The sequence below is a fragment of the Protomyctophum parallelum genome, assembly GCF_964188405.1.
Source record: "Protomyctophum parallelum genome assembly, chromosome: 20".
Classification (NCBI taxonomy): Eukaryota; Metazoa; Chordata; class Actinopteri; order Myctophiformes; family Myctophidae; genus Protomyctophum; species Protomyctophum parallelum.
Window position 1 is genome coordinate 4637972 of NC_139718.1, and position 25692 is coordinate 4663663.

At 43.5% G+C, this 25692-nt stretch overlaps 1 protein-coding gene across 1 annotated transcript; it reads right to left on the reverse strand.

Moving 5' to 3' along the window:
* Positions 1-17916: 17916 nt before the first annotated feature.
* On the reverse strand, positions 17917-24655 carry cfd (complement factor D (adipsin)). The gene is made up of 5 exons (XM_083791985.1): positions 24509-24655; positions 21524-21683; positions 20870-21005; positions 19747-20016; positions 17917-18783 (listed from the first exon to the last, which is right to left on the reverse strand). Exons 1-5 carry the CDS (start codon positions 24567-24569, stop codon positions 18634-18636), a joined length of 777 nt encoding a protein of 258 aa, XP_083648111.1. The 5' UTR covers positions 24570-24655; the 3' UTR covers positions 17917-18633.
* Between the last annotated feature and the right edge of the window lie 1037 nt (positions 24656-25692).

Below are 25692 nucleotides of genomic sequence, written 5' to 3' on the forward strand. Positions count from 1 at the left end.
AATGGGTTGTCCCATCTCGATTCTGGAGCTCTGCCATGGTGCATATTATCTGACCATTCTTTCCCACATAATTTCCAAAGTCGTGCATGCAGACAGCAAGCAAACCCGCAGTGACATAGCCCAAAATAATTCCAGGGGGGATGAAAAATGCCAAAGACAGGCCACCCGTCAACCCTCTTTCCCACATACTTCCCGATATCTCCACAAATGGCAGATACCAAATCTGCAGCCACATAGCCTATGGCCATGGTAGGGTTGATGATGGTCTTGGTGGTCCTTGGTCTGGTCTTGGGTCTGGTCCTTGGTCTGGTCTTGGGTCTGGTCCTTGGTCTGGTCTTGGGTCTGGTCCTTGGTCTGGTCCTTGGTCTGGTCTTGGGCTCGGCCTTGGGCCCTAACTTGGGCTGGGGCTAACCCTTGGGTTAACCCTAACCCTAACGCTAACCCAAACCCTAACCCTAACTTTAACCCAATGTCGTCAGTCATTCTCTTCGGTTTCCTGGAAAATACAGGACATTACCTTTTTTAATTCAAAATAAACAATAAACAACTCAGGTTGAATGGTCTTTCTGCACTAAGTAGCATACATTTTGCATAACTTAAATCCAAATCCGTTACACATGCACTTTGTCTAACTTCTACAGAAAAACCTGTAGCCTTTTTGTCTCCACCAGGCCGAAGGCATGGGGGGAGAGTATGTTTTGCACTCCGTCCGTCCGTCCGTGTGTCCGTCCGTGTGTGTGTCCGTGAGCAGCTAATCTCCGGCACCGTTAACCCGGTCGATGCCAAATTTTGCACACACACTCCCTGGATGCCAACGATGAACCTCTGCCCCAAAATTTCCAGAACGGCCTGTTATAGCGCCACCAGGAGGCCGCTTTGTGCAAAACAAGTTTTTGCACAGTACACCTACAGATTTTGTCCAAACATCGCGCAAATTGATACAGTCTCTCTAGTTTACTTTTGTTGCCCTTTTATCCAACCACCAGATGAAACAAGCTGCAATGTCCTACATTCCTATCCTGGTGGAGACCTGTGCCCAGAAGGGCACTTTTTCTAGTTCATCTCTGTGTCACTTTTGACCAGGGTTGCTAAAGGGTTCTGTGGAAACACTATACAAGAACCTTGTCTCACTGACCTTTCCAAAGGAAAGGTGTCAGTCAGAACTACATTACACTTTACACAGCTCTTGGCATTACTACTATAGAGAGAGTATGCAAATGCATGATTTTCCCATCAGGACATGCCCCCCTTTCTTGACAGAAAGAAGCACATAAGGTTTCTATGGTGGATTTTTCTGAAACAAAAACTTTGCAGATAGAAAGAGGGTCATTCAAGCTTTTCGTAGCTGCAATGTTGGTGAGTTTAACATTGTTTAATGCAACCAGACAGGACTTTTCTGTTCGGATCTTTAAACAGCCTTCCTTCAAAACAGTCAACAACAAGAAAAGGCAAAACAGTTGGTTCAGTTTTATTTTATTTTAAAGCCTCTTTCCCACAGCATCCCCGCATTCTGAACTAGCGGCAGCTACTACACATGTAGCCACATAAAGAGGCAGAGGTATGGCAGGGGTTATGACCAAGAACCCCCAAACCCCCATAGCAGTAGCAATGATAGTATATCTGCAAATTCGCCGTTTAGTAAAAGTTCCTTTAATAGCTCCTTTACAAGCTGTTAGCGCTTGCTTAATCTTCCCCGGCTTTGGTGGTACTGGGCCACCTGCTCGGAGACCTGCTGGGCCACCTGCACCTGCTGGGCCACCTGCACCTGCTGGGCCACCTGCTGGTGCTGGGACTGGTCCTGGTCCTGGTCCTAGTAGTCCTTGTGTTAACCCGTACCCTACCCCGTACCCTACCCCGTACCCTAACCCAAACACTAACCCAAACACTAACCCAAAGTCGCCCATGTACCCCATTGTCTTCATCTTCGGTTTCCTGGAAAATACAGGACATTACCTTTTAATTCAAAATAAACAATAAACAACTCAGGTTGAATGGTCTTTCTGCACTAAGTAGCATACATTTTGCATAACTTAAATCCAAATCCGTTACACATGCACTTTGTCTAACTTATACAGAAAAACCTGTAGCCTTTTTGTCTCCACCAGGCCGAAGGCCTGGGGGGAGAGTATGTTTTGCACTCCGTCCGTCCGGTTAAATTCAGGGCATCACATTGTTGCTTAAAGCAAGACGATTTATCACTATTCCAATCATAATTTAGATCACCCAAAATTACCTGTTCCGTGTGGGAATATTTTGCTGGGGCCTGGTGTGGTGCTGGGGTCTCTGGGGGTGCTGGGGTGTCCTGTGGTGAACTCTGGAGCAAATAAGTGCTCGGGGCGTGGTAAGAACTTATTTGGTCTTCTCGTGGTAAAAATTCTTCCGGCTGTGCTGGGGGGTGGTGCCGTGTAGGTTGATGCTGCTGGTGCTGCCGCTGGTGCTGTGCTGGGCGTCGTCCCCACCCGTTTAAGGCTCCACACCATGGTCCCTATCGGACCAGGGCCACGGTGGAGGTGGAAATGAGTCTTGTTCCTGGTCAAGGCACTGCTTATCGAGCACTTGATGTCCTGGCCCTGGCACCGCTCGGGGAACATCCGATATATATATATATATATATATATATATATATATATATATATACATATATATATATATATATATATATATATACATACATATATCTGTGCGAGGGTCAAGGGGCCCTCACTCTCCAGTGCAGATGTTATCCATTAGTATATCATTTAGTTACACTTTTGATAAATGATGGTCAGTGTTGTATAGCCTTGGAAACCCAAACCTTTATTTCCAGGGAGGAAAAAAAAAAAAAAGTATTGGACAGAGTCCACTTCAATTCAGCATAGAGTAGGGCAAATGTTGATCATTCTGCGTCAATTTAACAAAGATCAGACCAGCAATCAAACACAAATGTTTGGTCAAACTATGTGTCCCATTGGAAAAGCATTGTGGTGTCCTAAAAATAACGACCAAATAATTGCTTGATTGGTGTTTGAATGAGGCCTAAGAAGCCATAAGAAAAAGTGAATAGGCATATTCATTGTTATTTGCACTGCAGTCTTGGCCAAGTTAAGCTATGCCTATTGGCTATTAAGTCAACTTAGCTTAATTGCAGTGCTTATTCTTCAAACAAACAGAAAACACTTTATAGGCCTACTCTATAAAAACTATTGTTAGAATCCACCTTCAGAATTACATTTCATTATGTGAATGTATTCTATATTGTGGTAGTTAGAATAAAAAATAAACTCAGTAGGCCTACTTACTTTCTGCTGGTTTGGGAGATGTTTGACTTCTTGGAGGGTTATTGCCTGGATTTGTGATGGGGACTTTCTTGGGAAGAGGGGGGCCGAGGTGGAGAGTAGCCTATATTGCTGCTGCTGCCGAGTATGAAGTTGACTTTGTTGTTGACTGTAAGACAAAATGCACACATTGTATTTATTATGGTAATATTTGGTAGTTATTTTACTGTAAGTCAATAGGCATATAAAATAGCAAATGTTAAATGAGTGAATGTAGGCAATTCAACTTACATTTGTTGATGGATTTTTGAATGTTGGTTAATTTTGTTGCCGTTTTGTCCTTTTCCAGTTGTGATATTCTTTGATGTTGTGATATGGAGAAAGAGCAGCAATCAATGTAGTCATCCGGTCCGGTTTGTAGTGTGAAGTTGAAATATTTTGAATTCTTCTGGCTGATTTTTATTGGTGAAGTATTGAAGATGAACCCAGTTGCCTGACTGTCTTCTTTTTCGTACTTGGCTTGTTTTGCCGATGTCGCCATTGTCCTTGCTGTGTTGGTTCCTTAGTTGGTGTGTTATTTATAGTGGAACTGTGAGATGGAGGATGACTGATTTAAGCAGTCACACCTGGCCTGAGTCAAACTAGAATTGAGCTCAGAGGTGGGTGTGGCTGTGCACCTGTTGTGCATGGAGAGCCATCTGCTCTTCTGTGGAAAGTAATATTAAAGTGAATTATTCCATGAACTGAGAGGAATAAACCAGTCTACTTAAGAAAGCTGCACTGTGTTGTGTCCTTCCTTGCCCTGGGTAGTGACTAGTCGGCCACATGAGGAACATATCTTACCTACTGGTGTCTGTATTTCTGCTACTTCTTGGATTCCTGAGTTACAAACACCTGTCTCCTGACACTTTCCTTAAAATGTTTACTAGGTCGTACCTTTCTTTCATTTCTGCTAAATTCTCCCTTAACTGTCTTCTTTCTCCTTCATATGCCCTACAATTCATCATTACATGCTCAACTGTTTCCTCCTCCCCACACTGGCCACAGTGATCACACCTCCCTGTGTTGTGTTTTCCTATGATAAATAATGCTGCATTTAGGCCCATATGTCCAAATCTTAAACGTGTTATTACTGTCTCTTCCCTTCTGCTCCTTCCTGCTCCCCTCACCTCTCCTACTTTCCTCTGAATTCCATAAAACCATCTTCCCTTCCTTTCCTCCTCCCACCTCTTTTGCCATCTCTCCTTCATCTTTCTTTTAATAATGCTCTTTCCCGCCATCTTACTAACTTTCACTGCCATCTCGATGTTGCTACAGTTTGTCGCCTCCTTTGCCAACTTGTCCACGTACCTCCTCATTTCCTCTCACGCCAATGTGTGCCGGTACCCACATAAACACCACCGTTAGGCCCATCATCTCTATCCTATATAAGTTTTGCTTTATTTCTATTAGAATGTCCGGTCTGCTTTCTGAGTTGCTGCACTTGTCAGGCTTCTATCCCAGGTAACGATCCAAAATGCAGAACACAGGACACCAGGAATAACTTAAAGTATTTTACTTAGAAATAAGGTACACCATTACAAGGCAAGAATAAAGAGGGTCATTCAAGCTTTCCGTAGCTGCAATGTTGGTGAGTTTAACATTGTTTAATGCAACCAGACAGGACTTTTCTGTTCGGATCTTTAAACAGCCTTCCTTCAAAACAGTCAACAACAAGAAAAGGCAAAACAGTTGGTTCAGTTTTTTTTAATTTTAAAGCCTCTTTCCCACTTCATCCCCGCCTTCTGAACTAGCGGCAGCTACTACACATGTAGCCACATAAAGAGGCAGAGGTATGGCAGGGGTTATGACCAAGAACCCCCAAACCCCCATAGTAGTAGCAATGATAGTATATCTGCAAATTCGCCGTTTAGTAAAAGCTCCTTTAATAGCTCCTTTACAAGCTGTTAGCGCTCGGCGAGCGCTAACAGCCGCTTGCTTAATCTTCCCCGGCTTTGGTGGTACTGGGCCACCTGCTGGGCCACCTGCTGGTGCTGGTGCTGGGACTGGTCCTGGTCCTTGTCCTAGTAGTCCTTGTGTTAACCCGTACCCTACCCCGTACCCTACCCCGTACCCTAACCCTAACCCAAACCCAAACACTAACCCTAAGTCGCCAATGTACCCCATTGTCGTCATCTTCGGTTTCCTGGAAAATACAGGACATTACCTTTTAATTCAAAATAAACAATAAACAACTCAGGTTGAATGGTCTTTCTGCACTAAGTAGCATACATTTTGCATAACTTAAATCCAAATCCGTTACACATGCACTTTGTCTAACTTCTACAGAAAAACCTGTAGCCTTTTTGTCTCCTGGGGGGAGAGTATGTTTTGCACTCCGTCCGTCCGGTTAAATTCAGGGCATCACATTGTTGCTTAAAGCAAGACGATTTATCACTATTCCAATCATAATTTAGATCACCCAAAATTACCTGTTCCGTGTGGGAATATTTCGCTGGGGCCTGGTGTGGTGCTGGGGTCTCCGGGGGTGCTGGGGTGTCCTGTGGTGAACTCTGGAGCAAATAAGTGCTCGGGGCGTGGTAAGAACTTATTTGGTCTTCTCGTGGTAAAAATTCTTCCGGCTGTGCTGGGGGGTGGTGCCGTGTAGGTTGCTGCCGCTGGTGCTGTGCTGGGCGTCGTCCCCACCTGTTTAAGGCTCCACACCATGGTCCCCATCGGACCAGGGCCACGGTGGAGGTGGAAATGAGTCTTGTTCCTGGTCAAGGCACTGCTTATCGAGCACTTGATGTCCTGGCCCTGGCACCGCTCGGGGAACATCCGATATATATATATATATATATATATATATATATATATACATATATATATATATATATATATATATATACATACATATATCTGTGCGAGGGTCAAGGGGCCCTCACTCTCCAGTGCAGATGTTATCCATTAGTATATCATTTAGTTACACTTTTGATAAATGATGGTCAGTGTTGTATAGCCTTGGAAACCCAAACCTTTATTTCCAGGGAGGAGAAAAAAAAAAAAAGTATTGGACAGAGTCCACTTCAATTCAGCATAGAGTAGGGCAAATGTTGATCATTCTGCGTCAATTTAACAAAGATCAGACCAGCAATCAAACACAAATGTTTGGTCAAACTATGTGTCCCATTGGAAAAGCATTGTGGTGTCCTAAAAATAACGACCAAATAATTGCTTGATTGGTGTTTGAATGAGGCCTAAGAAGCCATAAGAAAAAGTGAATAGGCATATTCATTGTTATTTGCACTGCAGTCTTGGCCAAGTTAAGCTATGCCTATTGGCTATTAAGTCAACTTAGCTTAATTGCAGTGCTTATTCTTCAAACAAACAGAAAACACTTTATAGGCCTACTCTATAAAAACTATTGTTAGAATCCACCTTCAGAATTACATTTCATTATGTGAATGTATTCTATATTGTGGTAGTTAGAATAAAAAATAAACTCAGTAGGCCTACTTACTTTCTGCTGGTTTGGGAGCTGTTTGATTTCTTGGAGGGTTATTGCCTGGATTTGTGATGGGGACTTTCTTGGGAAGAGGGGGGCCGAGGTGAAGAGTATGTTGCTGCTGAGTATGAAGTTGACTTTGTTGTTGACTGTAAGACAAAATGCACACATTGTATTTATTATGGTAATATTTGGTAGTTATTTTACTGTAAGTCAATAGGCATATAAAATAGCAAATGTTAAATGAGTGAATGTAGGCAAGTCAACTTACATTTGTTGATAGACTTTTTAATGTTGTTTAATTTTGTTGCTGTTTTGTCCTGTTCCAGTTGAGAGATTATTGTATGGTGTGATGTGGAGAAGCTGCAGCAGTCAGTGTAATCGTCTGGTCCGGTCTGTATTATGAAGTTGAAGTATTTTGTGTTGTTCCGGCTGATTTTTATTGTTGATGTGTCAAAAATGAATCCGAGTGCTGTCTGGTCTGGTTCTTCGTATCTTGCTTGTTTTGCCGATGTCGCCATTGTCCTTGCTGTGTTGGTTCCTTAGTTGGTGTGTTATTTATAGTGGAACTGTGAGATGGAGGATGACTGATTTAAGCAGTCACACCTGGCCTGAGTCAAACTAGAATTGAGCTCAGAGGTGGGTGTGGCTGTGCACCTGTTGTGCATGGAGAGCCATCTGCTCTTCTGTGGAAAGTAATATTAAAGTGAATTATTCCATGAACTGAGAGGAATAAACCAGTCTACTTAAGAAAGCCGCACTGTGTTGTGTCCTTCCTTGCCCTGGGTAGTGACTAGTCGGCCACAGGAACATATCTTACCTACTGGTGTCTGTATTTCTGCTACTTCTTGGATTCCTGAGTTACAAACACCTGTCTGACACTTTCCTTAAAATGTTTACTAGGTCGTACCTTTCTTTAATTTCTGCTAAATTCTCCCTTAACTGTCTTCTTTCTCCTTCATATGCCCTACAATTCATCATTACATGCTCAACTGTTTCCTCCTCCCCACACTGGCCACAGTGATCACACCTCCCTGTGTTGTGTTTTCCTATGATAAATAATGCTGCATTTAGGCCCGTATGTCCAAATCTTAAACGTGTTATTACTGTCTCTTCCCCCCCCCCCTCACCTCTCATACTTTCCTCTGAATTACATAAAACCATCTTCCCTTCCTTTCCTCCTCCCACCTCTTTTGCCATCTCTCCTTCATCTTTCTTTTAGTAATGCTCTTTCCCTCCATCTTACTAACTTTCACTGCCATCTCGATGTTGCTACAGTTTGTCGCCTCCTTTGCCAACTTGTCCACGTACTAGAGTTTAGAATTTGTTTAGAATAATAAAAATAATAGTTCTGTTCTGTCTGTTTGTGTATGTATCTATTATGAAGATTTTGCTGACTGGCGTTTCACTTTTACTCTGTGTAGAGTTCTCAAATTCTGCACAAACCCGACCAGGCCCGACCCGACATTTTAGGGCCGGGTCGGGCCTAAAATCTATGCTAATTAGTCGGGCCGGGCCGGGCCTAGGACCTGATCAGTTAGGGCCGGGCCTTAAAGATGGAGTGCCACAATTTTTGTATTTTTCCAGTTTGTCATGTGTCTATGAGGTGACAGTACTTCATTAGACACCCTGGAGTTGTTTTTATGTGCAATGGTGTATTAACTTTGTATTTAGGGTTTCTTCCTGGAGGCTGAACCCTTGACAGTCAAACGGGCCAATGAAGTAAACAGTAATATAGTGACACCACACTATCAGCCCCTCCCCTAACCCCTCCCCCTTTATCATACAACTACAGCTGTGGGTGCGGCTTCAGTTCAGGTGGATCACCACCCATCACCCCCCCCCCACCAGGCAGACCAGGCATACTTAATGAACTGGTGGGCGTGTCCACATAAAAGCATGATTTTAACAAATACTGTACACTTTTTGGAAAAAGTTCTTCCCCCTTATATTGTAATAATACCTGATGATCATGTTTTAGGGTGGAAAAAAATGGTGGCACTCCATCTTTAATTTTCGGGCCCGATGAGAACTCTACCACGTACCTCCTCATTTCCTCTCACGCCAATGTGTGCCGGTACCCACATAAACACCACCGTTAGGCCCACATAAACACCACTGTTAGGCCCACATAAACACCACCGTTAGGCCCATCATCTCTATCCTATATAAGTTTTGCTTTATTTCTATTAGAATGTCCGGTCTGCTTTCTGAGTTGCTGCACTTGTCAGGCTTCTATCCCAGGTAACGATCCAAAATGCAGAACACAGGACACCAGGAATAACTTAAAGTATTTTACTTAGAAATAAGGTACACCATTACAAGGCAAGAATAAACTTATTCACAAGGCAGAGCAAACTGATAATCCAACAAACACATGAGAGCATCAAGGGCTATATATAGACTAAGTTAATTACGGAGCAGGTGAGGTGAGACACACAGGTGGGTCCAGGACGTCATCAGGGCAGTGGATGAGTGGTGGGTGTGGCACAGACTGTGGCCAGGGCTGTGACAGCACTGTAGGCTTTTTAACACTGAACATATAACCACTCTCAGTGGCCTAATCTCCTCCACCCAGTATACTGCCAGTAATATTGCTATCATTTCTGCTGTATACACAGACGCCTCATCATTAATCCTCTTACCTACCCTAATCTTAATCAGACCAGTGTGTGTCCAGTGGAAAACCTCGTATGAATCTGATCTCAGGTCAGAATGGGTTAAACTCTGGGACACAAAATGCCACTCCTACTGTACCTTACTGTCTGCCCTTTTTGATCCGTCGGTGTATATCTTTACATAAACGTAGAATTTGTCAATATACTCTTGTACGATCTGGGAATTACACACAAACAAAATCGTTATTATTCCTGTTCAAAATAGTAAAATCTACAGCAGCATCCGGAAGAACCCAGGGAGGGACTGTTGGCCTTGGTACTGTTGTGGACTAAATTGTAGGTGTTCAATTCCAATTTATTTTGCCCTCTGTAGCTGTCCATGCAAAATTTCTGACCTCCTTTTTCTCTTTTTCCCAGCTATACTTTAGCTCAGGGGTGGGCAACTTTGACGATGGAGAGGGCCACTATATTTCCACACTCACTCCAGAGGGCCATATATTACTGTCGTAGCAAAAATAGCCGATCTACAAGCTCAAAACGCGTCGCGCTGCGACACGTTTTGAGCTTGTAGATCGGCTATTTTTGCTATATGAATATTTCTTTTCTATTTTTGAGTTTGAATCCTGAAAATTAAAATTTTTATGTCATTTCAAATGCCTTTAATTATACGTGTGTTGAGCAATGAGCTACTAATTTAGACTTAAGTAAATAAAGCATGTCATGTTTGCAATGTGTTGTGGAATTGTAAACAGCTGAAACCAACATTATATCAGTATTCTGATGTTAACCTGAGGGCCACATTAAGTGAAGTTGGGGGCCGCATGTGGCCCCCGGGCCGCCAGTTGCCCACCCCTACTTTAGCTGGGTGCTCCTCCACTGTGCCCTTGCAAATTCACCCAGTAGTTCAGTGATAGCTGCATCCTTCTCAAGTCAACGGGCATAGCCCCCATTTCCACCTGCAGAGCTGCTGTGGGTGTTGTTTTGAAACCCCCTGTACATATACCCACAATGCCCTATAGAGCACCGAAGTCCTGACGTAACTCGCTCATCCCGACCATTCCCCTGGTTCGCGGAAGTGATTTCTCTATGGAGAATAACATGGGGTGATCTTAATATCGTCTACTATAAGCGTTGTGGTCCAAAACTAAACAAACTGTCTCGGCGTTATTGTCAGGGAGGTGTCTCTGTATCGTTTGCAACAGTCAGTCACTCATAATTTGAGTGACTGACTGTTGTATCATATATTATATGATACAGTCTGCTTCTAGCGAAAATCTAACTAATTCAGCAGCAGTAACATTAGCGTTTTCTCTCAGTCAGTTGGTTCTTCATATCCATATGAGTGAAGCGGCCGGGGTGACATGTTTATTTTTCAAACACAGTTCTTATATGAGGCGATCTCAAATCGCCTCAATGGGGATTTCAATGCAACTAAACAAATACATGAACCTGGGGACTGACGCCCTCTACTGAAAGTGACGTCAGACTTCGGTGCTCTATACTGTATACCCTCTAGCTTTTTAAAATGTGTCTCTGCTGCAGCCCCATACACCACACTCCCATAATCTATTATTGCCCTGATCAGCCCATATGATATATAGCCTTTAATGCCATTCTGACCTGAGATCAGATTCATACGAGGTTTCCACTGGACACACACTGGTCTGATGAACCCATTCTGACCTGAGATCAGATTCTAAAAAAATGTCAGTCGTTCTTCGATTTTTCAAAAATAGCAGACCTACAAGCTCATAGCGCGCCACTCGGTGGCGCGCTATGAGCTTGTAGATCTGCTATTTTTCAATATCTAAAGCATAACATGATGCTGACACCAAAATGGGTGCCCGTTCAGAATGGGTTAAAATGTGTCTCTGCTGCAGCCCCATACACCACACTCCCATAATCTATTATTGCCCTGATCAGCCCATTATATATAGCCTTTAATGCCATTCTGACCTGAGATCAGATTCATACGAGGTTTCCACTGGACACACACTGGTCTGATGAACCCATTCTGACCTGAGATCAGATTCTAAAAAATGTCAGTCGTTCTTCGATTTTTTCAAAAATAGCAGACCTACAAGCTCGTAGCGCGCCACTCGGTGGCGCGCTATGAGCTTGTAGATCTGCTATTTTTCAATAGCTATAAAGCATAACATGATGCTAACACCAAAATACGTTCCCGTTCAGAATGGGTTAATGCCATTCTATCCGCACCCCACTCTCTTCCCACTAGACATCTCATTATATGTATAACGTATTTACACTTGTCCACAACTTTCTGAATATGTATACTCCATGTTAATCTCTCATCAAACCACAATCCTAGTAACTTAAAACATTTCACTCTTTCTATCTCTTGCTTAGAAATGCTTATTATCTTACTCTCCTCTCACACTCTTTTCCTGGTAAAGATCACTGTTTTTGTCTTTCCTACCGAAAATTTGAAACCCCATTTATAAGACCATTTTCCACTCTATTAACTGCCTCCTGTAGCTTCTTTACAATATGAACTGTACATAAATAATAGTGGACTAACTATGCTCCCCTGCGGGGTTCCATTCTCTATCCATTTTCCATGACATTTCCCTGACAAGCTCTTTCCTACTCTCACCTGTATTGATCTCCCTTAGAAAAACCTCTAATCCATCTATACATTCTCCCTTTAACTCCTAACTTCCTTAGTCTAATCAATAGTCCTTCTACCCACATCATGTCATACGCTTTCTCTATATCAAAAAGCACAGCTATACCACGCTTTCCTTATTAACCTGCGCCTTCCTGACCTCATGGTCCAGACATACAGTTGGGTCCATGGTGTTCCTTCCCTTCCTAAACCCACTCTGATACTTTGCTATATATCCTCTGCTTTCCATGTAATGCGTTAATCTTTCGTTTATCATCTTCTCCATTACTTTACAGATATTAGATGTTAGTGCTATGGGCCTATAGTTCTCTGCTGTCCTTCCCCAGTTATTGGGTATTGGTACAATAACCGCTTCCTTCTAACTTTCTGGTAGTTTGCCTTCCTTCCAAACTTTGTTGTATAACTCCAATACCACTTCTTTCGATGTTTCACTTAGGTTACTTATAATTTTATAGCAGATCTGAACCAAATGTCAATGCCGCTTTAACGGTATCACACCTTTCGCTGACCACCAGAGGGCAGCGATGGACTGATAATTATCATGACCTTTTCTGCCAGTAGGCTATTTGTCTGTCTTCTTATTGTAGGGTCACCTTGTTCATGCACTTGTATAACTAGGTTCTTCTTTGCAACCCTGTGTGCCACCCTGTGTGTCACCCTGTGTGTGCCACCCTGTGTGCCCCTGTGTGTGCCACCCTGTGTGCCATCCTGTGTGCCCCTGTGCAAATTTGACACGACACCAAAATGTGTACAAAGATGGCTTGATATCTTGTTTGTCTTCTTTGATATTGTCAGGTTCAGTAGCTGTTTTTGAGTGCAAGGAACGCAGCAATGTCCGTGTCCGCCTTTGTGTCCGCCTATGTATGTGTTAATGAGCACGAGTATGACTATTAGTACCAGTAGGGGCGCTGTTGTGCCAGAGAGAGAGAGAAAGAGGTTGCACCACTCATTTCACACGGGTGTGATTTTTCTACACAATCACTATATCTGGACTCCTCTATCTCAAGATCAATAAACCAGAGCTCGATCCCAGACCGTACAGGGTGATTTCAATCTCAATATGTTTCATCCGTGCCCATAACAAATACCGGTAACACTTGCTATGTATGCATCCCACGTTTACCACATAAATGAGCTCAGAAAGCAGTGTGACTGCTTGAGAAACTGAGTTATTAGTGTCCCTAACCCCTAACCCCTTAACCCCTAAACCCTTAACCCCTAACTGCTCACATTGGTGCCTTGCATGCTTTCCTCCACCGCTGGTGTAGTGTGAGTGAATGGATTATTAATATAATAATTTGGATAAAGGCGGTATATATATATATATATATATATACACAAATGAACCATTTTACTTTATACTCCACAAGGCAGGAGTTGAGAACCACTGCTTATAAATAGTACACATTACCAGGGTTGTAGTGCTACTTTTAGAAGTGTGGGGGGGGGACGCCCCATAAGACACGTCCTGCTCACAGCGTCTTGCGATGCAAGGTGTTGTGAGCTTGTGGATCGACTATTTCGAGGTGGTTATATAAACCATGGGAGTATTTTCTTTGGATAACTCATTCTGAACGGGCACCCATTTTGGTGTCAGCATCATGTTATGCTTTAGCTATTTAAAAATAGCAGATCTATAAGCTCATAGCGCGCCACCGAGTGGCGCGATACGAGCTTGTAGGTCTGCTATTTTTGAAAAATCGAAGAGCGACTGACATTTTTAGAATCTGATCTCAGGTCAGAATGGGTTCATCAGACCAGTGTGTGTCCGGCGGAAACCTCGTATGAATCTGATCTCAGGTCAGAATGGGTTCATCAGACCAGTGTGTGTCCGGCGGAAACCTCGTATGAATCTTATCTCAGGTCAGAATGGGATAAGAGTGTAGTTTAGGGAGTTTTTGGGAGGTGATATAATACAAGCAACACGTGAGCCCAAAGATGATGCAAGTGCAACCCGGTGCACTAAACCTTTCAAAGCAATTTGATTTGTGTTGATTATGTTTTCAGAACTTTGTCATGCCAGCCCAGAACCTTTTTAAAATTCCAATTAAGGACCTCTAGTTTATTAAATGCCATTAATTAACCCATTCTGACCTGAGATCAGATTCATACGAGGTTTCCGCCGGACACACACTGGTCTGATGAACCCATTCTGACCTGAGATCAGATTCTAAAAATGTCAGTCGCTCTTCGATTTTTCAAAAATAGCAGACCTACAAGCTCGTATCGCGCCACTCGGTGGCGCGATATGAGCTTGTAGATCTGCTATTTTTCAATAGCTAAAGCATAACATGATGCTGACACCAAAATGGGTGCCCCTGCCCGGTCAGAATGGGTTAAGGCACGGATCCCTGTTTCAGTGTACAAGTCTCAAAATGTGAGACACCCCGCCATTCCGATCAATGGAACTCAATGGTCAGAATGGCGGTGCGTCGACCGGAAAGGCGCTCCGTTCCTGCGTCTTTCTTGAGTACATGACCTCATGATCGATCGCCTGTGTGTTCACACTCCCACAGCGTGCACCGATTTGTTCTTGACGTCTTTGGCAGCGTCGTCTCATTCTCCTGGCTGCTATATTTCTGGCTCACCCTTGGTATTTTCTCATACAGATTATTATTATTATTTTTTTTTTTTTTAAGATATTTTTTTGTGGCTTACGCCTTTATTGATTTTTTTTTAAGGGATAGAAAGTAGGCTGACAGGAAACGGGAGAGAGATGGGGGGATGACATGCGGTAAAGGCCGTGTCGGGTCCGGGAGTCGAACCCGCGGCACACCGCGACTGGATCACCAGTCCGGTGCCCAGACCGTTACGCTACGGCCTGGGCCCTCATACAGATTCTTGTTGGTAACATGTACACTCTTGCTGATGTTAAAGGACAACTTTAGTTTTTTTCAACCAAGGTTCATGTTTTAGGTTGTTATTAGATAAAGTAAAAGATGAGTGTTAATCTTTCTTCATTTGCTGCTTTCTTTCGTTTTAGGGATTTTAGCTGTTTTTGACAGGGGGGGCGGGGGCATTCGAGCATGGGGCTAAATATGTATTTCTTTACAAAATGTTATAGCGATTATTTTTTTAATTCTTTACTATAGTCCTAATAAACCCCAAGAAATTACATCTGGCCACAAAAGATCACAGGATCTACTGAATGTGTCAAACTGACATATTGAGCCTATGACACAGTGCAGTAGATCCTGTGAACTTCTGTGGCCAGATGTAATTTCTTGGGGTCTAGTAGGACTATAGTAAATATTAAAAAAATAAATCGCTATAAAAATTTGGAAAGAAATACATATTTAGCCCTGTGCTCGAATGCCCCCGCCCCCCTGTCAAAAACTGCTAAAATACCTAAAACGAAAGAAAGCAGCAAATGAAAAAAAAATTACACTCACCTTTTACTTTCTCTAATAACAACCTAAAACATGAACCTTGGTTGAAAAAAACTAAAGTTGTCCTTTAAGTATTGCACGCAATATTCTGGTGTATAGGCAGCTATAACATCATCATCATTTTTTGACTGCGGTCGAGATCATGGATTTCACAACGCCACGCCAGACTTCCCGGTCCTTCATTGCCATCTCCAGTTCCTGCATCAGGGGAACGGCAGTTTTCTACCTCTGGTCTGCTTTGATGCAGGACTCCAGAGAAAAAGGGAAGATATAACCTCATTGTCAGCTCTGTAGCGGTGGCCGGAAAACTGTGTTCTTCTGGGTCGGACTAGTGAAGAAACACGGGGAAGGTTGACCGTATATTAGATTAGTCGACGGGTGGCTCTTCAGAGAGATTTTGCGCTCTCATTAGAAGGCGGATGTACAGTAAGTGCCATGATCCAACCGTTTCTCAAATTTATTTGAAAGAGAGAAGACTTCTTCTGCAGGGTATGAGTTATAGTTATATCCTCGTTGATATCTAGATTGCATAACCGTTATAGCGTTATATCAACATAACTTCTCAAATTTCCTCGCAGCTGCCAAACAACGTGTGTTTTTTAGGGATTGATGGTGTTGCCTCGAGTCAGAGCAATACATCACTACGTCAGCATGTCATGGTGTAGCAGAGTGGCTCAGAGGCTCAAAAGTCTAATATCCCTTTGGTCTAGTGGTTAAGATGTTGGACTTTCACGCGGGGGGGGGGGGCCCGAGTGTCACGATATCAGTCTGTTGTACACTTTTATTATGTAATATTGTTATTATGTAATTATGTAATCAGATCTACAAGCTCATATCGCGCCACCGAGTGGCGCGATACGAGCTTGTAGGTCTGCTATTTTTGAAAAATCGAAGACACTTTTAGAATCTGATCTCAGGTCAGAATGGGTTAATAATGAAACTGTCAGGATGTAATAGACATTTTTAGAATCTGATCTCAGGTCAGAATGGGCTAGTTACTGTTCTGCCTGTCTTGTCTCACCTCCCTGTGATTACCAGTTCTCTCCACCTGTGTCCTGTTAGTCTCCCAGCCAATCCCAGTGTTGATTGTTGTTCTGTTGCACCTGTGTCTAGTCTTTATAAACCTCCCTGTGTTCAGTGTTCCCTTGTCAGATTATAAGTCATTGTTACTGTGTATGTCCTGCTACGGTACACTTGTTATACTGAGTTTCATGTTAATAAATATATTGGACTGCATCAGTTTGCCTGCCTGGTTCTGCTTCTGGGTCCTCAAACCTGACACACCGTGACACCGAGTTCGAATCCCCGGGCGTTACGTTGGTGCCGTGACCCGGATGGGGTTTCCCAGGTCAAAAGGAGGGAGGTGAGTGTAGCCGAGTGGCCCAGAGGGGGTCATACCTATGTTCCCTCAGCCCTATGTTCCCTCAGCCCGAGGTGCGCTGCGGGTCGGGAGAGGGTTGCGGTTAGGTTTAGGTGTCTGCCTCGGGGGTGCGCTGCGGGTCGGGAGAGGGTTGCGGTTAGGTTTAGGTGTCTGCCTCGGGGGTGCGCTGCGGGTCGGGAGAGGGTTGCGGTTAGGTTTAGGTGTCTGCCTCGGGGGTGCGCTGCGGGTCGGGAGAGGGTTGCGGTTAGGTTTAGGTGTCTGCCCCGGGGGAGGTTAGGGTGAGGGAGGAGGTAGGTTGTCGTAGGCTGAGGGAACATAGGTACGGTCCCGCTCAGAGCCTCAAAAGTCTAATATCTCCCCCGATCCAGGGAGATATATCCCTTTGGACTAGTGGTTAAGATGTTGGACTTTCACGCGGGAGTTGGAATCCGGGTCGTTACAAATACAGCAGCTGTGGAAAGTAAGGTGATTTATTTATGTTGCACCTCTTTTTGTTTTTGTACAGTTACTATATAGGCTATTTGTATTTATTATATATAACTATTTAACTTTTTATTTATAGTTTATTCATTATCCCGTTCTTCATTTTACGTACTATTCCGTTCTAAGTGTACACATTTGCCTTTAAACCCATTCTGAACGGGCACCCATTTTGGTGTTGGCATCATGCTATGCTTTAGCTATTGAAAAATAGCAGATCTACAAGCTCGTATCGCGCCACCGAGTGGCGCGATACGAGCTTGTAGGTCTGCTATTTTTGAAAAATCGAAGAACGACTGACATTTTTAGAATCTGATCTCAGGTCAGAATGGGTTAATCAGACCAGTGTGTGTCCAGTGGAAAACCTCGTATGAATCTGATCTCAGGTCAGAATGGGTTAAACCCATTTTGGGTGGGGACCCCTTTTGGTGTTTTATAAAGCATTATGTTATACTTTAGCTATTGAAAAAGAGCGAAAATGTGGCGCAAATCTTTGATTCTTTTTTTTTTATATATTTCTTTTCTGAAAACTGTCAGGATTTAGAAGACATTTTGTAGAATCGTCCTCAGGTCTAAATGGGTTAAATGAAAGACACAAATAAAGACAGACATGGCGTGTTAATGTCATAAAGCCTTTAATAGATTTATAAGATCCATTATGTCAAAATGCAAGATATTAACTTTTTTCAGAAAGCGAGCTTATACATACAACAAGGGCCACATTCGTTGATGCACCAGTGTTGTTTTTGGCAGCACATTTATAATTATATGTTAGTCTTTTTAGTCCTATAGCCTTTGGAATGAAACTAGTTGGTTTAGTGTTAGTTAGACCAATCGGTTTTGATTGATTGATTGATTGAAATATTTATTAACAGTTTGTAGAATTTACAGTACATTTTAAGCACAAACTCAATACAAATACTGTTAACTGTGAGTGGACGACCCAATTAAGCATTACACTTGTTTACAACAGGGTCCACATTGTTCAATTCATCAAAACATTTAGAGACATACAAATAGACACTTCTATGTAGTTAAAGAACAGAACAGGAATTCATCATATAGGAAGCAAAAAGGGAAAAGATACATATACAGTGAGGGGAAATGGGGGGGATTCAGATTTTACAGAGGCCAGTTTCGAATTGCAGCCATCCGTAGGTGCCCTTTGAGAGCGGTTTTGAAGGAGTCAAGGGATTCACATGTCTTAATGACTGTTGGTAGGGCGTTCCACATTTTGGTGGCATAGGAGCGAAAATAATTTAGTCCCTTGTTTGTGCCGAATCTGGGTTGTGCATGGTTTGTTGGTTTGTTGGTCTACAGCGCCAGGGTGTGGTCGATCCAATCGGTCTACAGCTCCAGGGTGTGGTCGATCCAATCGGTCTACAGCGCCAGGGTGTGGTCGATCCAATCGGTGTACTTGGAGATAACCGTGTAGACGCCAGGCTTTTTGGCCTGGCCGCACTTCACGCCTCCGTTAGAGGTGAGACCGACCGCCGTGCCGTTGTAGAGCAGAGGACCCCCGGAGTCCCCCTAAAGAGAACACACACACACACACACACACACACACACACACACACACACACACACACACACACACACACACACACACTGATCACCACGTACGGATCAACATAAACAACACCAGACCCATAGGCCTATACAGTGGTGGAAAAAGTACTCAGTTGTAGTAAGTAAAAGTACACCAATACTGCAATTTAGAAGTACTTTGTTACAAGTAAAAGTACGGAATTGAGTGTACTTGAGTAATAGTACTGTATAAAAGTGTTGGCATAAAAATGCACGTAAAGTACTAAAAGTATTCATATTGCAGAATGTCCCATTTCATAAGTTCAAAATGTGTACAAAATCTATTGAAAATAGCCGATCTACGTCCCCCAATCGTATGATATTGAGACTAAAACACTAAAACATTTCCGGGTGACTAAACTGTGACTGAAAACTAAATGAAAACTATCGAAGAGGCTCTGGGCTCCATCTTTCGCTACCCTTATCCCTTACCCCTTATCCCTAAACTAATTTGCCATGTTTTACTATTTAAAAAATTGCCATGTTTTACTATTTAAAAAAAGTTCAAGTTCAACTAGCCGATCTACATCAAAACATTGTGAGCTTGTAGATCGGCTATAGTTGAACTATTTTAAAAGGTTTTTTTAACCCATTTTGGGCGGGAACCCCTGTTAGCATTATGTTGTGCTTTAGCTAAAAAATAGCAGATCTACAAGCTCATAGCGCGCCACCGAGTGGCGCGCTACGAGCTTGTAGGTCTGCTATTTTTGAAAAATCTAAGAACGACTGACATAGAAACATAGCTTTTTCAGAAAACTGTCAGGATGTAGAATTTTTAGAATCTGATCTCGTCAAAATGGGTTAAAATAGTAAAAAATAGCAAATTAGTTTATGGATAAGGGGTGGCGCAAGATATAGGGCTATAGAGCCCTAAACTAAAAACAACCCCACTGCATGCAAACCTACGTCACAGCTGTCCTCGATGGGGCTCCTGTTGTGCGCGCACATCATGTTCGCCGTGAACTTGGCGCCGTAGTAGTCGTCGCGTCCGCAGCGCCTCTTGTCCAGCAGCGTGACGGTCAGCTCCTTCAGCCTGTCCGCCCTGCCCTCCAGGTTGTTGACGGAGCCCCAGCCCGCCGTCTCCACCGCGTCGCCCGTGTCGGGGTTGGCGCCGCCGCCCGCTCGCAGGTACTTCACTTCTCTCACGGCCTCGGTTACGCTGACCGGACGGTCCAGCTGCGGAAAGATCGGGTGCAGTACTTAGTTTAGACTATAGTCATTGGTTAGACCAGTCATTAGTCCTACAACCTACCTCAAACTCTGCTGTTTTTGAAAAATCATGAAAATGTGTTGCAAATCTTTGAAGATGTATTCTTTCAGAGCAAACGTTTTAAACTCAAATCTTTGCTTCTGGGGGCGTCCCTGGAACAACATATTTTCAGATGGGGGTCGGTGGGCATATAGTTCTGTGCTCCAGTGTCGTGTTTGATATTAGTTTGCTATGGATTCTACTTTAGCATCATTATTTTGTTTAGCTCGGCCCAAGACTATATGCCAATTGCAAAGCCCAAGAGCCACATGTAGTCCGCAGAATAAGATCAGCGCGTACTGCGCGTATACGCAGATTCAACAGGAGAAATGCGCTGGTGTTACGTGTCGTGCAGCGTCTGTGTTTTTATTTGTTGACGCTTGGCTCGTCCACTAGAGATTGTCATGTTCTAAAAAGAAACAGTCCACTTCCTTCTTTAGGTACGCATGCATTCACATTGGAACGATCCGTATCTGAATACACTTCAACGGTCCAGAGACCCGCCCCCCATGCGGTCCCGGGGACGGTTGGGCGATCCGCTCCCGGGAACAGTTCACATCATTCACACTAAACCACAACATATGCCAAGTGGTCCCGAGTGCGCACCCGGGACCATAGTGTGAATCGCCCCTTAGACATAGAAATATGATAAGGCTTTCGTATCTCTTCCGTATAATGGCCGCATGTTTTATTAATGACTGGACTGCAAACACTCAATCATTTACAAAGTATACTTAATTATAATAATAATAATAATACATTTGGTTTGTTCATATTTACCTTGATTAGGGCAATGTCGTTATCATAATTCGTCGGGTCGTATTGTGGGTGACTGTGAGCTTGTATGATATCAAAGGTTTGCTTGGTCTCTTCAGGTTGACTCAGGGAATGGGCCCCCAGCAGAACCTTCATTCCCCTGAGGAAACAGCACATTAAAACCATATTAACAGTGTTGTTTTTGTCGACTAAAACGAAAGATGTTCGTCGACTACCTTTTTTCACTCTTCTCACCCTGCTGGCTGGCAGTGAGTTGCAGTCATCACCCACTGAGGAGCCACCAGAACTCACCCTGCTGGCTGGCAGTGAGCTGAGGAGCCACCAGAACTCACCCTGCTGGTTGGCAGTGAGCTGCAGTCATCACCCACTGAGGAGGAGCCACCAGAACTCACCCTGCTGGCTGGCAGTGAGCTGAGGAGCCACCAGAACTCACCCTGCTGGCTGGCAGTGAGCTGCAGTCATGACCCACTGAGGAGGAGCCACCAGAACTCACCCTGCTGGTTGGCAGTGAGCTGAGGAGCCACCAGAACTCACCCTGCTGGTTGGCAGTGAGCTGAGGAGCCACCAGAACTCACCCTGCTGGCTGGCAGTGAGCTGAGGAGCCACCAGAACTCACCCTGCTGGCTGGCAGTGAGCTGAGGAGCCACCAGAACTCACCCTGCTGGCTGGCAGTGAGCTGCAGTCATCACCCACTGAGGCGCCACCAGAAAGCCTCCACACTCGTGCCTGGTGGTCTCTCCCTGAGCGACCTGGATGGACGCCATGTAGGGACGTGAGTGTGGTGGCTCCACCTCTCTGCCCCCCAGTATGGCCTCGCCTGAAAGGATACAGAAATACACGTTTAAACGGTAAATGGTGCATTTATATAGCGCCTTTATCCAAGGCGCTTTACAGAGATTGTGCATTCACCCATTCACACACCGATGGCAATTTACAATTTACAATTTAGGCATTTAGCAGACGCTCTTAATCCAGAGCGACTTACATTTAAGCAAGAACAAAAGCATGGGAATACATCACATAAAAGCATTTATCAATATCATGAAACATGCGTAAGCTAAGAAAGTAACAGTGGAATATCTATATAATGAAACTATACATACACTATACATATAAACTATACATATTTACTACTATGCTATACATATGTACTATGGCGTGCTATAACTATATACAATACAATTATAGTGCTGTCTACATAACATGCTATAAGTCTGTGTCAAATGCTATCTAAGCCAACAGAAATGCTATCTAAGGGGTTAGGGTAAGTGCTATGGGCCATGATGGAGTCTGAAAAGGTGGGTTTTCAGGCTACGGCGGAAGATTGGGAGTGATGCTGCAGTTCTGACTGCAATGGGAAGTGCATTCCACAGTTTTGGAGCCAGAAGGGAGAAGAGTTTGGGACGTGTGGAGCGTTGGCCCGGCGTTTTTAGTGAGGGTACTTCCAGTTTCCCTGCGTTGGCTGATCTGAGTGCGCGGGAGGGTTTGTAGGGTTCAATCATACTTGTAAGATATGGGGGAGCCATACCTTTGGTTGCTTTGAATGCCAGCATCAGAGTTTTGTATTCTGTGCGGGCAGCGACCGGGAGCCAGTGGAGGGAGCGGAGCAGGGGGGAGACATGTGAGAATTTTGGCTGGTTGAAGACCAAGCGAGCTGCTGCATTTTGGATCAGCTGGAGAGGCTTAAGTGCACATGCTGGTAGGCCAGTAAGGAGGGAGTTACAATAGTCGAGTTTTGACAAGACTGTTGTCTGGAGTAGGAGCTGGGCTGGCGGCGGAAACCATGCAAGGCACCAACCAGCACATCAGAAGCAATTAGGGGTTCAGTGTCTTGCTCAAGGACACTTCGATACTAACTCTGGGGGAGCCCACAGGGATCGAACTGGCAACCTTGCGGTTACCATCCAGCCACTCTACCCCTGACCCACTGCCGCCCCTGTTTAGTTTAAAACCCATTTAGGCCTAACGTCTAAAAACAAAAAAAGTCTTCTAAATCCTGTGTTTTCTGAAATACCTATATGATTCTCAATATTTGAATGTCAAGGACCCCAAATAATATACGTAATTGGCCACCAACTGAAAATATGTTGTTGCAAGGGAGTGCCCACAACCAAGGATTTGAGTTAAAAACGTTTGCTCTGAAAGAATATATATTCAAAGATTTGCACCACATTTTCACGATTTTTCAAAAATAGCAGATCTCACAGCACGGCACTGAGTGCCACGCTGTGAGCTTGTAGATCTGCTACTTTTCAACAGCTAAAGTATATGCTTAAAATAATGCTTAAAACACCAAAAGCGGTTCCCGTCCAGAATGGGTTAAAGGTGTCCCTAGTTTGGGTCAATTTCAAAACATTTCAAGTATACATGGAGCTTAAAATCGTTAAGGATTTCACGTTATAACAATTTAGGCATTTAGCAGACGCTCTTAACCCATTCTGAACGGGCACCCATTTTGGTGTTAGCATCATGTCATGCTTTAGCTATTGAAAAATAGCAGATCTACAAGCTCATATCGCGCCACCGAGTGGCGCGATACGAGCTTGTAGGTCTGCTATTTTTGAAAAAAATCGAAGAACGACTGACATTTTTAGAATCTGATCTCAGGTCAGAATGGGTTAATCCAGAGCGACTTACATTAAGCAAGAGCAAAAGCATGGTATGGCAATACATCACATACATAAAAAGTAGTTATCATGAAACATGCGTAAGATAAGAACGTAGGCCTATACCCGTGGAATATCTATATAATGAAACTATAAACTATACATACTATACTACACATAGGGGTGCCCACACCTTTTGACTTAACCCATTCTGACCGGGCACCCATTTTGGTGTCGGCATCATGTTATGCTTTAGCTATTTAAAAATAGCAGATCTACAAGCTCATATCGCGCCACCGAGTGGCGCGATACGAGCTTGTAGGTCTGCTATTTTTTGAAAAATCAAAGAGCGACTGACATTTTTAGAATCTGATCTCAGGTCAGAATGGGTTCATCAGACCAGTGTGTGTCCGGCGGAAACCTTGTGTGAATCTGATCTCAGGTCAGAATGGGTTAAGAGCTACTTTCAAACAAGATCTACACACCGGAAACATAATATCATCGCTAAAATGGCTTTGGAATAGCGGCGCTTGCATTACATTTAAGACAAATGCACTTGGAATGGGAAAGGGGAGAAATGGAATAGGTAGGCCTAGAGTTTTTGTATTTCATTTGTAATCTACTGACATTTTTGTGGATGTTGTGCACAGCAACACTCTTGAAAACAAAGTATTGTATAATAATGTATTTATTAAATATTCTTTAGGGGCATGTCATGCGGTTTACCTGCACAGCCTTTGTGATCTAGATCACAATCTACCTTTTGGGCAGCCCTGATATATATATACTATAAAATGCAATTCTAGTGCTGTCTACGCAACATGCTATAAGTCTGTATAAACATGCATTATGATGCGTTATGATACAGGCATGCTTTGCTTTATGATGAAACATCTGGATGGATGCAAAATGAAACACAACAAGCAATGTATGAAATCCTCAGTGCTAACAATGAGCATTTTACTGTGCGCTGAAACGAGGTTGCAAACACATGCAAAAATGGTCATATAGCTACATTTAAAATACTATAACTCACCGTGTGAAATGAGGGCAAATAAAGCAGCATGAACCATGAGCAGTTCTTTCACCAAAGCCATGGTGGTGTCCGTCTGGATTAATTTGACCGATGCAAGGAATGCTGGAGACGGTAAGACTTCTGCTTGTTCGTTGCACCGATGCAAGGATTCGCTGTACTTTTAAGGGCTTCCTCGCTGACAGGGGGAGAGGAGTAGGGAGACATAAAGGCCTCCTCGCTGACAGGGGGAGAGGAGTAGGGAGACATAAATCAACCTGGTATGGTGCAACTTAAGACATGAGCGGGAATAAGCGCTGCAGGCAACTCCCTTGTTCCAGCATGAAAGATAGCAGGTCAGGGGAAGCACAAACTGTCCGGCCATAACCCTATGCTTTCTCACTTTGTGTTTATGGAAACGCATCCAATTTGGCTGTCAGTTCTTGTTAACCCATTCTGAACGGGCACCCATTTTGGTGTTAGCATCATGTTATGCTTTAGCTATTGAAAAATAGCAGATCTACAAGCTCATAGCGCGCCACCGAGTGGCGCGATACGAGCTTGTAGGTCGAAGAGCGACAGACATTTTTAGAATCTGATCTCAGGTCAGAATGGGTTAAATAAAAAATAAAAAATCACACCTGTGTGGAGTAAGTGGTGCGACTCCGCGTGGGGGTCCCCGGAACGCGCCCAGGGTGCCGGGCCGGTTCAGGTGAGCTGCCCCTGCATCCAAAACGGTCGAGAAATGACCCCTACTGTACTGTACTGTACTGTACTGTACTGTACTGATACACCTGCAATCCAGTTAATATGTATATGTGTGTGTTATAGGCTGCACAACAGTGACACTTGGTTTTGAGGCAGTACAAGTATGCTTTTAGCATACTTTCTGTGCAAAAAGTGTACTTAAGAATAGAAAAAATATTTTTCTTTTTTGCTTGGGCAGAGCTCCAAATAATATACCTACCGTATATTAGATTGTTATCACCATGAAACTTCCCCAATTGAGTACTTACACGAAGACAATGATTGTATTGTATTATACAAATTTTACATTTTTAAATAATATTTAAGAATTTAAAATTTGTATAATACAATACAATTATGTGAATGAGGCATTATGTAGGAAAAATATGCAAAATAATAGAAAATATGAAAAAAGCTACTACTGTGGAAGGGTTATCATGTATTGATTTACTTGTATTGAT